We start from the raw sequence: 14376 nt of genomic DNA on the forward strand, positions 1-14376 counted from the left end.
ACCTAATGTATTTCATGCAAAAAAAAAAGGGGGGGGGGATGCAAACATTAGATTCCTGTAAAGTGGATTGGTGGGGGTGGGAAGAGAAAGCCCTCCACCAAGCTCCTCATCTAACCCCTTTTTAATGATCTTCTTAGAGAGAAAGAGAGAGAGAGAAAAATTGTTGTCTCTGAGAGTATCTTATTAAAACTGGTCGCGCGGGTTGGTACCATGTTTTTTACCGATTCCTGAAAGCATGTGTATACCACCAGCTACTACAGACTGCCGTGGAAAGACTATGCAGGGTTTTGGCACCCCATCTTCGTGCGCACAATTCATTTACAAATTGGTTTTCAAACATCGCTTCGGCAACAAGTGCAAGGTGCAGTCTTCAATATTGATAATGCTTGCAACCCATATTTGACGGGGCTTACTACTACAGGAAATGACTGCAACGTCCATCCCATAGGAATTAAATATTTACTTTGTAAGCCTGCGGGGGGGGGGGGTGCATGTTTACGTACATCGAAAGTATACTTGTCGGAATGAGCATGTATTTGTTATGATGACTTTACGTAGGAGCCGCGAGTGTGCTTCTAATTTTGTATTTTCTTTTTTTTTTCATTGGGGGTTAAAACTATTGCAGTATTGATGATGACGTCCACGAATTTCATGAGTTTTCAGCTGCTATACTGATTCACTGCGCTCATGGTGTGCTCCGTAAAACGAGAGGTGATCGGTAGTGCGTGACTGACACAAAGCGAATAACAACAGCAATGATGATAATAAAGGGAATTCTAAATGACAATGATACATTATCAATTATTTTTCTCTTTCTAGTCCATGGGCCAAGAGCCGAAAAATGGGTTGTTGGTACCATCCGAGGTGGCAAAACCTTTTTGGTGTCATTTTGTTTGTCGGGCATAGATATGCTTATCAAGCTATGATAGCATTTCCAAATGAGTAGCTTAGTCGTAATAAATGAATTTTTAACCAATTTGGGCTCGTTTTTATATCCCTATACTTCTGAATCGAAACTAACCGCTATACAAATACGAGCACTGCCTTCTGAATGTCCACAGGTGTTCTGTTGTAAACGCGGTGCGCTTAGTCTTTATTCAAGGCAGCGAAGGGAATATCCAAAGGGTTATGATGTCGACAGCTGTCACGCGGTGCGCTTAGTCTTTATCTAGAACAATGTACCGTTAATCATATCTAAAGTTCCTAATAAAAGGGATTATTTATACTGTTTTTATACCACCCTCTCAACAAATACATCAGTTTTAAACAAAATTCACTCTGTTCATTTACAACATTATTAATTATAATGTATTGTAATGTACCGGTACATTGTTTTTGCATAATCTTTCATTGTTGGATGGAAATAAAGCGACATTGGCGTGGTATTAGCGTTTTCACCGTAGCGTTTTCAGCGGAAAATGATAAATAATTGAAAAATATGCTAGAATTCACTAGAAATTGCTTTTTTGTTGTTGTTGTTTTTAGATAAAGGGATATACACTGTATTATAAGCTTTGGATATTCCCTTCGCAGTCTTGAATATTAGACTAAGCGCTGTTGACATCATAATCCTTGGATATTCCCTTTGCTGCCTTGAATAAAGACTAAGCGCACCGCGTTTACAACAGAACACCTGTGAACATACAGAAGACAGTGCTCTTCTTTGTATAGCGGTTGGTCTCGATTCAGAAGTACAGGGATATAACAACGAGACCAAATTGGTTTAAAATTCATTTACTATGACTAAGCTACTCATTTGGAAATGCTATCATAGCTTGATAAGCATATCTATGCCCGACAAACAAAATGACACCAAAAAGGTATTGCCACCTCAGATGGTACCAATATCTGGCCTGGCCCATGGACTATTCAGGGATATGACTTGCACATCGCGAGGAAATTGATGATTCAAACCATTTTATCAGCCGATGTGGTTCAACTCTGTTCTTTACCTGTATCATATCTATGTTCGTTTTGTTCTTGTTTTTTTATTGTGTGCATATGTAATGTAATGTATATCAACGCAGGGCTCCCTTGTAAATCAGGCCTTTGTGGAACTGAATGTTGCTACCCTATACTTTTAAAGAAGACTTGATGAATTAATGAATAAACTCACGTGGCTTTTGCAACGTGTGAAAAAATAAAGAAGTGGATAAACTGAATAAGATAAATTGGCAATTGTTTCCCATGACAGTAAAATCAAAACAGAAACCACCATGTGAATTTTCGTACAGTATCCGAGTACCACTTAGATGGTAAAATGTTACGAGCATGAAAACAGACTCTTTCTGTGGCAGGTCCCACAAGTAAAAAAAAAAAGCAATGCAGAATAAATACCGTCCTTTCTCTTCTAACTGACCCTCTCTCATAATAGTCACTCTGCATCACAAAACCATTCATAGATTTTAATTTAAGGGCAGATTCTGAAAGAGCAGACTCTTAGCTTTAAAATGATGTGTAGCTCAACTGAAATGGACTAAAATATCTAAATACTGGAAAGAAAGCACACAAAATGGAAAAGTGTGAAGCGAGAAAAGGGGCTCTTAAGTCCATCTATTCAAGTGGTTAATCTTTTACACCAAACCGTGCTAGCTGAGCAATGAATGGGACAAAAAACAAACAAAGGGATATAAATGACTGGAGCATCAACAATGAAGGGATTATCAGATTAAATTGAAATTGAGCATGCTCTTTTAACACATTCGGTCCATGATTTACGCCAACGTTCAAAGCAGTAGCATTATCCCTTCAAAAGTGATCAGACTTGAAATTGAAGAGTATGCAAAGGTTTATCAAGAAATGAAAAGGGGTCTCTAAAGACATACCTAATCTTACTACTCTACAAAAACAAGTGTTGTAGAAAAACTACTGAAAATGCACTTTCCTAATAATTTTGTGATCCCAAACTTAAGAAAATGTGTAAAAGAAGGGTAACGCTTTCAGAAGATATGGAAACTTGATATATTGACTTTGTTGACCCGTTTCACTCTTTTTTGAGTCCTCACGCAAAATCAAGGGGTCCGATTTTTTGTTCGTTTTGCGATGCACGGTCACAATCGGTTTAAAGGAAACCAAAACCCAAAGAGAATGTAGATTGAATGAAAGCAGCAACTTTAGTAGGACGCATCTGTGAAAGTTTCAGGAAAACCGAACAATTGATACAAAAGTTATGACTTTTTAAATTTTTGATGTTGAAACCGCAGGATGAGGAGACTACTTGATGTTATGACGTCATTTTGTCAACAACGATAGATTAAAAAAAACATAAAGGGAATTCTACAAAAATTCAATTTTCTAGCATAATGGAAGATTGCTAGACTAATCGCTTTCAGAAAGCAAGGGGAATAATTGCTACCCTAAACCTTCCAGCCTTCCACCAAGCTCCTCTCCTAACCCCCACGGATGAGCCGGTCCGGTCATCACCGTCTACCAACAGATCACTCATTACAATGTTTGTCCAAGTGGCCTAATGTGCCATGATATATTGACACCATAAAGTGATATGTCGTATCAATAACTTAATACCATGAATAATTGTGATAAAGCCCTTCTGGCTCTCAGCCGACGATATATACTAGATGAGTACTTAAACTGCAAAAACAATTTGTGTCAGAAAAGTGTACGTAATAAAAGAAATGATTTCTTGTGGTGAATGTCTAGTACAACTTGCTCCTTGCAACACTTCGTCAAACTTTACAGTGATATAGTGAGATTTGTGGCAGCTTGAATAAAGTAAATTAGGCTTACTGTACATGCGCATGTTATTGACTTGATTTCTTGATGATTTTTGTATTTACAGTGGAGATATGACTACATTATGAATATTCATATATTTGTATATTTATCTATATATATATATATATATATATAGATAAACATATATATATATATAAATATATATATATATACATAAACATATATATAAATATATATATATACATAAACATATATATATATATATATATATATATATATATATATATATACATATACATATATCATAGTGAAGGAAACGCTCTTGATCTTCTTCACCTTTTTTATAAATCGAGCCTTCAGCCTGTCATCAGGCCTTCATCACCGTCTACCAACAGATCACTCATTACAATGTTTGTCCAAGTGGCCTAATGTGCCATGATATACAGCGCAATGCTATACAATATGATAATCTTCTGAAGCATCACATTCATTTACTTAAACACAAAATCACAATCTAAAGTCATCTCATCAACAGAAACACCATGGATAAAAAATGAAAACAAACATTGAATTCCTTTATCAAACTTCTGCTTTATACGATAATCATACTTTGCCAAACAACAACAATAAAAGAATTATCAGGTTCAAAACTGAAATTGAGAAGGCTCTATCAAAATTCTTTCCATAATAAATGCGTACTTTCAAAGCAGTAACAGTATCCTTTCAGAAGTTATTATTTCAATTTCAATTTTGATTTATTTTCATATTTCTCGATGAAAAATTACATCAAATATAACAAAATTAAATGAAGTACTTGATATCAAGCTGGAGACATACACAAAATATTGCAAATATATAAAACATAGTATAGTGGTCGATCTATGAAGTTTTAAATCTGTGAATGAATGCTAAAGAAATATGAAAGAACCTACTTAAAAGCGAGCTTGTTGAGCGTAGGTCCCAGTTAAAATCGAGTTAACGATTAAGATGATGAGCACGGGTACAACAATGACCGAAACATAGAGAGAAAAAAAAGTACAATTATGCAGTTATATAGCAAATTCTTCTCTAATGCAGATTTGGGGTCGGATAAGCCACATGCTGCAGGCGGATGAACCATTGTCGTTCTGGCAATGATAACAATATGACTCAATATGATATCAATGATACGGTTAAAAAGTATTAGAGATTTATACATTGCGTATATTAAAGAGGGAACGAATGCACCTGCAAATCCCCCCCCCCCCGAAAAAAAAAGACATTCAACAACCAGTTACAGTGCAGAAGGAATTAAAATACCAGCTGTTACCTCGTCCAAATTGTCTTAGAGAAGGAAGAAAATGCAATAGGTCATAAACACAGTGACAGAATTTGAGGGCACAAGTAGCTGGTTTAACATAACAACAACCCTGGAGTACAGTACAGCGGGATGTCCTGTACAGCACAAAACAGATATCAGTGGGCTGAATTGATGTAATTATTCAATAAATACTGTCTTAATTTGCATTTAAAGGATGAAAGTGGTAAACAATCTGTGAGTTCAGAGGGGAGATCGTTCCAGTATTTCGGTCCCGCATACATAATTGTTTTCATCGCGAAAATTGTTCGAGTACGTGGAAGGTGGTGAGCGTCCCGTTGGCGGGTGGGATAATTGTGAACTGAGTAGTTTCTTTTGAACATGTGAAGAAAAACATCAGGAAGATCAATCGTGGAGTATCTATACATGAAAATACCTAGGTTGTAATCAAACAAGTCAGTCAATTTCAAAATTGTATTCTTGTGAAAAAAAAAATTCATTTGTATGAGATAGATATCCAGCGTTATTGATAATTCTGATGGCGCGTTTTTGGAGGAGGAAAAGAGAATCAAGCAAAAACCTGTGAGTTCAGAGGGGAGATCGTTCCAGTATTTCGGTCCCGCATACATAATTGTTTTCATCGCGAAAATTGTTCGAGTACGTGGAAGGTGGCGAGCGTCCCGTTGGCGGGTGGGATAATTGTGAACTGAGTAGTTTCTTTTGAACATGTGAAGAAAAACATCAGGAAGATCAATCGTGGAGTATCTATACATGAAAATACCTAGGTTGTAATCAAACAAGTCAGTCAATTTCAAAATTGTATTCTTGTGAAAAAAAATTCATTTGTATGAGATAGATATCCAGCGATATTGATAATTCTGATGGCGCGTTTTTGGAGGAGGAAAAGCGAATCAAGCAAAAACCTGTGAGTTCAGAGGGGAGATCGTTCCAGTATTTCGGTCTCGCATACATAATTGTTTTCATCGCGAAAATTGTTCGAGTACGTGGAAGGTGGCGAGCGTCCAGTTGGCGGGTGGGATAATTGTGAACTGAGTAGTTTCTTTTGAACATGTGAAGAAAAACATCAGGAAGATCAATCGTGGAGTATCTATACATGAAAATACCTAGGTTGTAATCAAACAAGTCAGTCAATTTCAAAATTGTATTCTTGTGAAAAAAATTCATTTGTATGAGATAGATATCCAGCGTTATTGATAATTCTGATGGCGCGTTTTTGGAGGAGGAAAAGCGAATCAAGCAAAAATCTGGACGAATTACCCCATGCAAAAATATTAGAGTTGGAAGTGTAGAGTGTGCAAAAGATTTTCACGAAATGCAAAGGGCATCTGAGACTCCTGATCACACTCACACTATGTTAAAAAAAACGGGTTGTAGAAAATCTGCTGAAAACCCAGTTTCCCATCATTTTGTCATCGCAAACTTAGGAATAGTGTATAAGAATTCATTTTTTATATTTAATTCAATTGTTTATTTATTTCCATCATCAAAAAGAAAAGAAAAAGTTGACATAATCCAAAGTGATACATTTTTTTCATTTTTCTTACACTCGTCTGATAAAGGATTTCTTTTCAAATACAATATAAAGTATATGCGCGAATGATGTCATAAAAGAGGAACAATGCACTTTGCCATGGCAACAAAAATAGTAAATAATCACAATGATGGAAAACAGTGTTCCACTAAAAAAAGCCAAGCTTGCAAGACGTGGAACACTGGATCAAAACAACAACAGTACCAATTTGTTATACCAATAAAACGTATTCATTTTAAATTCGTCTTTATACTACTGTACATCTACTCATTGATATATGATGCTGATACTATAGAAAGAAGAATTATCCTTCTGGAAAATATAGATGGCAAAAAATTGGCTTGTTTGACTATTGTCACCATTTTTTAGTCCTTACATAAGATCAAGTGGTGCGACTTTTGGTGGTTTTGTGATGGACGGTCACATTATATTATGCATACATGGCTTGTGCCGAAAGGGTGGGTTGGGTGGTGGCGCGTCGCATTAATGAGAAACTGAGAAACATCATTTTGATGAACTCTTAGTGTTTTATGACATCCCAACCCGTCGAACAGACCTCTTCCTGAGCTTTGGAAAATCTCTGTTGCTCTCTGACAGACATAGAGGATTGCTTCCCTCAAGTAGACAATCTGTATCTCGAACTGGACTCAGAAATGGTCACAAATTAACACTGCCAAAAAATTGGACAAAAAGGTATGCACAATCAAGCATCCCAGCAATTGTGAACCTCTTGAATTCTCTGTAATTGTATATACATCACTCAATTATAATTAGAACAATAACAAATTATATTATGAATTTTTCCTATGTGAATTGATATATTTGTATTAAGAATAAGATGTGTGCAATCAAGTATTTCAACAATCATGAAATCTTTGAGAAATTTATCATTTCATCATGTATTTGCATTTGGAATCTCATGATTTATATTTTTATAGAGATGGGCAATCAAGTACTTCCGTAATTGTGCAACTTTTGAATATTTTGCAATAATATTACTCATTGGCAAGTTGAACAGATAAAGCCTCATTGTGCCCAATGCATTTTGTAATTTGATAAACCCAGAAATAAATAGTTATGTAAAAATAATTTTTGAAAATTTGAATTGCAATTGTATTAATTGAATGAAATCTGATTTTAATATTGTTGAAATTATATATGTTAGTAATAAGGATATAATGTGCAAATAGACTTAGTCTGGCGTTTCCATCTTTAGGCTGTTTATAATATGTACGTACATGATACATTTGTTCATTCTAGTTATGAGTGTATATCTGTGTATGGTTATGTTGATGAAGGTAATAGTTTAGTAAAAGAAGTATGTTTTATTGATTTGGGTTTTTTTCTGGATTCATGGTAATTTCATTTGATATATTTTATATATGATATACACACATGCATTTCCTGTTTCTCACTGTTGTGCGTGTATGTGTACAATTCATTTACATTGTACATGGTATGCCCAATTGCATACTACCACCATGTGATATATATATTTTTTTCTGAAGTGCAGTGCAATAGTAATATGATACCAATGGTATATAGAGCTAAAAATGTGATTTGATATCAGTTTAGTGGAATGTCTGTTTGTTTGTTTTTTGAAGGATATGAACTGTTGTATTTTCGTTCTTTCCAGACGTGTGAATGGGCGCTGTGGTGCTGCTGCCATCTAGCTCTGAAATAATGCGCTATATCAGTAATTTTGAGGGTGCACTGCTGTGTGATATTTCAACAGGACCTTTTTCAAAGGGCAGTCCAACAACTGGATCATTTCTGCAATGGAAGATGTGATAATTTTGGTGGAAATTTGAAGATGATTTTTTGGACTCTTGTGACTATAAACCTATGCCTTGTACACTGCTTCTTACTGCATGGCCAACGTTCAACTCTTGACCATTGTGTTTGTGCGTTCACTGATGACAACAAAGGAGTGGGCTGGGCAACCAACCCTAGACATTGTTACCTGGAATTGAGCTGTACAGAAATAACAAAGGCAACTATGCCTTTACAATACAGCACTGCTGAGCTGATGTCTATGAGACACTCATGTGGTACATCCTCCATTCCACCTAGTGTGTTTGATACATTGAAGGATATGGGGATCCTGCATTTACGAAGTCGACGAGGTGGTCGCCACATTCAGCGTCATTCCCTGTTTCGCCCATCAGTCAAGACTTCCTGCAAGTTGCTTGAGTCTTCACCTTCATCAAGAGTTAGGAATTCCTTATCAGCCAGGGCTAATTTTTGCTTGATGAATGCCCAGTCTGTAAGAAACAAAACTACAGAATTCAGTGAGTTTGTTATAGATCACAAGTTGGACATTGTCACAATATGTGAAACATGGTTAAGGCATGATGATCAAGTGGTCATTGGTGATATAACACCTCCAGGGTATAGTCTCAAACATGTTTCTCGATCGTCATCAAAAAGAGGTGGTGGAGTGGCTCTGTTGTACAAAACAGGTTTTGATGTAAGATTCACTGATCTTGGATTTACTCCAAATTCTTTTGAGTTTCTGTCAGCTGAGTTTATCAGTTCAACCATGTCACTGTCTCTAATCATTCTGTATCGCCCTCAACAGAAATCGACGGGGTGCTCTTTCAGTGATTTCCTTGATGAATTCACCTCATTGATTGATATTGCTTTTATGAACCCAAAGCCTCTCATTGTAGTTGGAGACTTTAATGTTCATGTCGATGATCCGAATGATGCAAGTGCAAAGGCTTTCATGAACCTCCTATCTAGCAGTGGTCTACAGCAGCATGTCACAGGTGCTACTCAGAAGAGAGGTCACACACTTGATCTGATTATTACTCGCGAAGCAGGTCCACCTGTCATTGGTAACCTGAGCATCATTGATGGCATATCAGATCACTCTGCTGTACTTGGTAAAGTCCATCTTCACCGCCCCCCAACTCAGACCAAAGTGGTGAAATCACGTAATATTTCTGCCATCGAGATTCCATCATTTTGCGAGGATGTGAAATCTACCTTAGACTCTAACCACAATATAGATGGAGATCTGTGCATTGAAGTTGAAGGCTTCAACAATGTTCTTGCTGAAGTACTTGACAAGCATGCGCCTATGAAGGAGCGAACTGTGAAACTGCGCCCTCAGTCTCCATGGTTTGATGAAAAAATCAGGGAAGGAAAGCAACTACGTCGTCAACTGGAGAAGAAATGGAGAAAATCAGGTCTTCTTATTGATCGGCAAGCATACTGTCAACAGAAGCAGACAGTAATTCGTGATATTAGACTTGCAAAATCACATTACTTCAATGATCTATTCATTGAGCATGCCAAAGACCAACGACAGATTTTCCATTTAACCAACAAACTTCTCAACCAGAGGAAGAATTCATCTTTTCCAAGGTGTGAATCTCAGCAGGGTTTGGCCCAGCTTTTCTGCGAATTCTTCACAGGCAAGATCAAGAAAATTCGAGAGGAATTTGGAATGGCTGATGACTTTTATCTTCGTCAGCAAGACACCCCTGCAGCATTTCGTTTCCCAGGTTTTGATGAAGTATCAGAGCAAGAGGTACTTCAGATTCTTTCAAAATCCCCAGGAAAGTGTTGTGATTTAGACCCAGTTCCTGCATCATTGATGAAGAAGTGCGCCACTGCAGTAGTTCCAGCTATGACATCTATCATCAATAACTCTCTGAAATTGGGTGAGGTTCCTCCTGTGCTAAAGGTTGCTAAGATCTGCCCTGTGCTGAAGAAGGCAAATTTGGATTCAAATGTGATGAGCAATTTCCGTCCTGTGTCAAACCTCTGTTTTCTGAGCAAAACCTTAGAGAGAGTAGTATCAAGCAGCTCACAACATTCTTACAAGAAAACAGCTTATATGATGATTTCCATTCGGCTTATCGTGCTCACCACAGTGTGGAGACTGCTGTACTTAGAATTCAGAATGATCTCCGTCAAGCTATGAATGTTTGGAAAATATCTCTCCTGGTCCTTTTGGACATGTCTGCAGCCTTTGATACTGTAGATCATGGAGTTCTTCTTACTCGCTTGGAAAGCCTCTTTGGTGTCTCCTGGTCCTTTTGGACATGTCTGCAGCCTTTGATACTGTAGATCATGGAGTTCTTCTTACTCGCTTGGAAAGCCTCTTTGGTGTAACTGAAATTGCGCTTCACTGGTTCCGTTCTTATCTCACTCAGAGAACACACTTTGTGAGCATGGATGGTGCTAGTTCTGACAGATTGCCTTTGCAATATGGACTTCCTCAAGGATCTGTCCTGGGCCCAGTGCTCTTCTGCATGTACTGCCTGCCACTTGGAGATATCATCAAGAGTCATGGCCTTAGTTATCATTGCTACGCTGATGATATCCAGATATATTTATCAGTGAATCCTGTCCATTCTGAAGTAATCCAAGCAATACAGCGTATTGAGGCTTGTGTTGATGAGTTGCAGAAGTGGATGATTTTAAACTTTCTGAAGCTTAATGAAGGGAAGACAGAGTTTATGATCATTGGGTCTAAGCATCAAAGACCAAAGGTAAACGTCACTGGGATCAGAGTGGGTGGAGATATCATCCCTCCTTCAGATACTGCCAGGAATCTTGGAATCATTTTTGACTCTAATCTTTCCATGGAAAGCCACATCTTGGCTGTATCCAGAGCAGCTTTCTTAGCTCTCAGAAACATTGGCTTGATCCGCAAGTACATCAATAACCATGTTGCAGAACTTCTGGTGCATGCATACATCACATCGAGGCTTGACATGGGAAATTCAGTATTGTATTATCTGAATAAATCACAAATACGCAGACTTCAGCGCCTGCAGAATAGCGCAGCTAGAGTTGTCACCATGTCCAGGAAGAGTACAAGCATCAACTCTCTTCTGAAAAAGCTACATTGGCTATGTGTTGAACAGAGGATTGAGATTAAGATCAGTTTGGTTGTGTACAAGGCACTGAATGGCAGTTCTCCATCATATATATGTGATCTACTAGAGCCATATGTCCCAGCAAGAGAAAATCTACGTTCTGCAGACAAGTACCTGCCGGTGGAACACAGAGCACACAACTCTTGGGGAGCTCGTTCATTCCGCGTGGCTGCTGCAAAGATATGGAATGGCCTTCAACAGTCTATCCGCAGAGCTCTTACCACAGAATCTTTTAAAACAGCCCTCAAGACCCATCTCTTCAAATTGAAAAACTAGCCAATGTGTAAAAATGTATGTTTACACATTTGGAGACAATTACTTCCTGGAACTATTTCTTTTTGTTTTAACTGTCATATCACAAGCGGTGCACCCATGCAATTTAAGCTGAATTATGTATTCATTTTGGAGCAAGCGCCATGAGCGCCTGACTTGGCGGATACCGGCGCTATACAAGACTTCATCATCATCATCATCATCATATGGTACTATACATCTGCTGATTTAATGTTGTTGTTTTTTATTCGTTATGCTGCATATGGAAATTTATTCTGCTCTAGCTACAAAGTATATTGTCTGTTTCTGAATGTCTGCAACTATATGTATGTTTCCAGCAATATCACCACATGTGTATCCAGTTTTAATCTTGTGTAAATGAAATGCGTAATTATAGGACTGTAAGGAATATGATATTGGTATGACTGAATAATTCAATAGGTTTTTTTAACCTTTTGATTTTTCTTTAATTGTGAATGTTCTGTAAACATGCATGTACTTTTATTCTGTACGCATGACACTATTAGTCTGCGGACTTACTGTTATGCTTCTTTTGATTTGATATAAAACCGAATTGAATGAATGAATGAATGAATAATGGGAACGCCACCCTTCGTCCAAAGCCCCCCCCCCCCCCCCCCCCCCCTCCGGTTTTGCCGAAAGGGTGCGTTGGTACTTTTTTTTTTCATGTAATATTAAAAGACGAGTTTTGAATTTATATTTAACCTTCAAACAACCATTTGAAAGAGGCTATCGTCCGGATCGGTTTACACTCTATTACCACTTGGTCTACAGCCAGTTGGTCTAATAGACTGTTTAATATCAGTTGGTCTAATAACCATTTGGTCGAATTGTTATTTGGTTTAATTGCTATTTGGTCTACAGTCAATTCGTCTAATAATAGCCATTTGGTCTATTTTTGGTCTAACACCAATTTATATCATCAAATACCGATTTGGTCTATTATGAGTTGGTCTAATTCCATTTCGTCTAATCAACAAATGGTCTAAAATAAAATCAAATTTGTCCAATATACATTTGGTGTACACATCATTAATTTTGGTCCATTGACCAGTTGGTCTAGCCTCTGTCTATCATTATATAGTCTACACCCATTTAGTCTAATAACCATTGATCTTATTGTCATTTGGTCTAACAACCAGCCTCCTGGTCTAATCAGGTACCATTTGGTCCAATCATCGTTTCGTCTATTTGACCAACTGGGCTTTTTTTTTTTTTTTTTTTTTTTTGGGGGGGGGGGGCCTTTTCTACGACTACGGACTACCCTCTGACCCTGCATTGATGGAGAAAACAGATGTTCATACTCATGAAATAAGATTAGGGTAAAGTTTAGGGTCCCTCGCCCCTCCCCCATGGTGCCAGGCCAGCACCCCTTGCAGCTGGACTATATATAGATAAGCCACTGATTATCCACATGATCCATGCCCTGTAATGTAAAACAGAAACGGATATTAGAAAAAAATGGATATTGGACCAAATGAACATTGGACGAACTAAATATTAGATCCGGACGATAGCCTCTTTGAAATGGTTATTTGAAGGTTAAATATAAATTCAAAACTCGTCTTTTAATAGTACATGGGAAAAAGTACCAACGCACCCTTTCGGCAAAACCGGGGGGGGGGGGGAGGGGCTTTGGACGAAGGGTGGGGTTCCAGGCAACGCGACGCGACCCAGCGCTCCCAACGCACACTTTCATTCATTCATTCATTCATTCATTCATTCATTCATTTTATTTAACCACGGTACTAACATCAGCCACGGCTGACGCGACGCGCCACCACCCAACCCACCCTTTCGGCACAAGCCTGCCTACATGTACGAATACATCTTTCCTGTATTTTCTTTCCAAAATATGCATTATTACATTTATGATTACATTTGTACATTATGAGTGTATACTAGGTATGCCGACTCAAGTGTGTGTGTGTGTGTGTGTGTGTGTGTGTGTGTGGGTTTGTGTGTGTGTGTATAGGTGTGTGCACGCATAAACATATTGGGTAGGATAACCATATTATATAGATTATATTTCTACATTATGAGTGTATACTGGGTATGCCGACTCACGTGTGTGTGTGTGTGTGTGTGTGTGTGTGTGTGAGGTTTGCGTGTATAGGTGTGTGCACGCATATCTACAGACATATTTGGTATAAGATAACCAGTCCTTCAAACACGTCGGGATCTGGCGCGGCATCAGTGGTTGTAAAATGAACGATGAACGAACGATGAACAATGAACCATATTAATGGCATACAGAGTGAGAATTAGTACAGTGCCATCTGCTGAACAGCAATTCTATACAGTGAACTAGGACATATTATCAATGCAAACCGGTCGATTTTAGGGGAATATCGTGTTTCAGATACTAGTAACAATGATAATTAATAATGCACTGCTGTTTGTGCTTGATAGACACACTAGCTAATACATGCATAATATACATGCATGCACACTAGAGCATTATGATTATGTATAAAGGGCCTACATTTTCATTGATAACAACAACTGTTTTATAAGTTTCACAAAATTTCATGCACAGTGTATATTATTAACATTATCTGATTTCCTTGGTCAAGCATTGATGAAAATGTTCAGAGTTTTCAGAATCGTTTCATTAAGTCGTTCTTTGGTTTCATCTCCTT

The 14376-nt window shown here is 37.8% G+C and overlaps 1 protein-coding gene across 1 annotated transcript; it reads left to right on the forward strand.

Moving 5' to 3' along the window:
- Positions 1-9087: 9087 nt before the first annotated feature.
- LOC139718549 (uncharacterized) lies at positions 9088-10479 on the forward strand. Its single transcript, XM_071630017.1, has one exon. The coding sequence runs from the start codon at positions 9088-9090 to the stop codon at positions 10477-10479; it is 1392 nt and encodes a 463-aa protein (XP_071486118.1).
- The last annotated feature ends 3897 nt before the right edge of the window (positions 10480-14376 follow it).

Source organism: Diadema antillarum, unplaced genomic scaffold (assembly GCF_040938485.1).
Source record: "Diadema antillarum isolate AM-2024a unplaced genomic scaffold, OU_Dant_1.0 scf00000096, whole genome shotgun sequence".
Taxonomy (NCBI): domain Eukaryota; kingdom Metazoa; phylum Echinodermata; class Echinoidea; order Diadematoida; family Diadematidae; genus Diadema; species Diadema antillarum.

What these genes read in the sequence shown, in the direction of transcription:
- LOC139718549 (XM_071630017.1), top strand. Translation starts at nt 9,088, where the DNA reads ATGTCACTGTCTCTAATCATTCTGTATCGCCCTCAACAGAAATCGACG.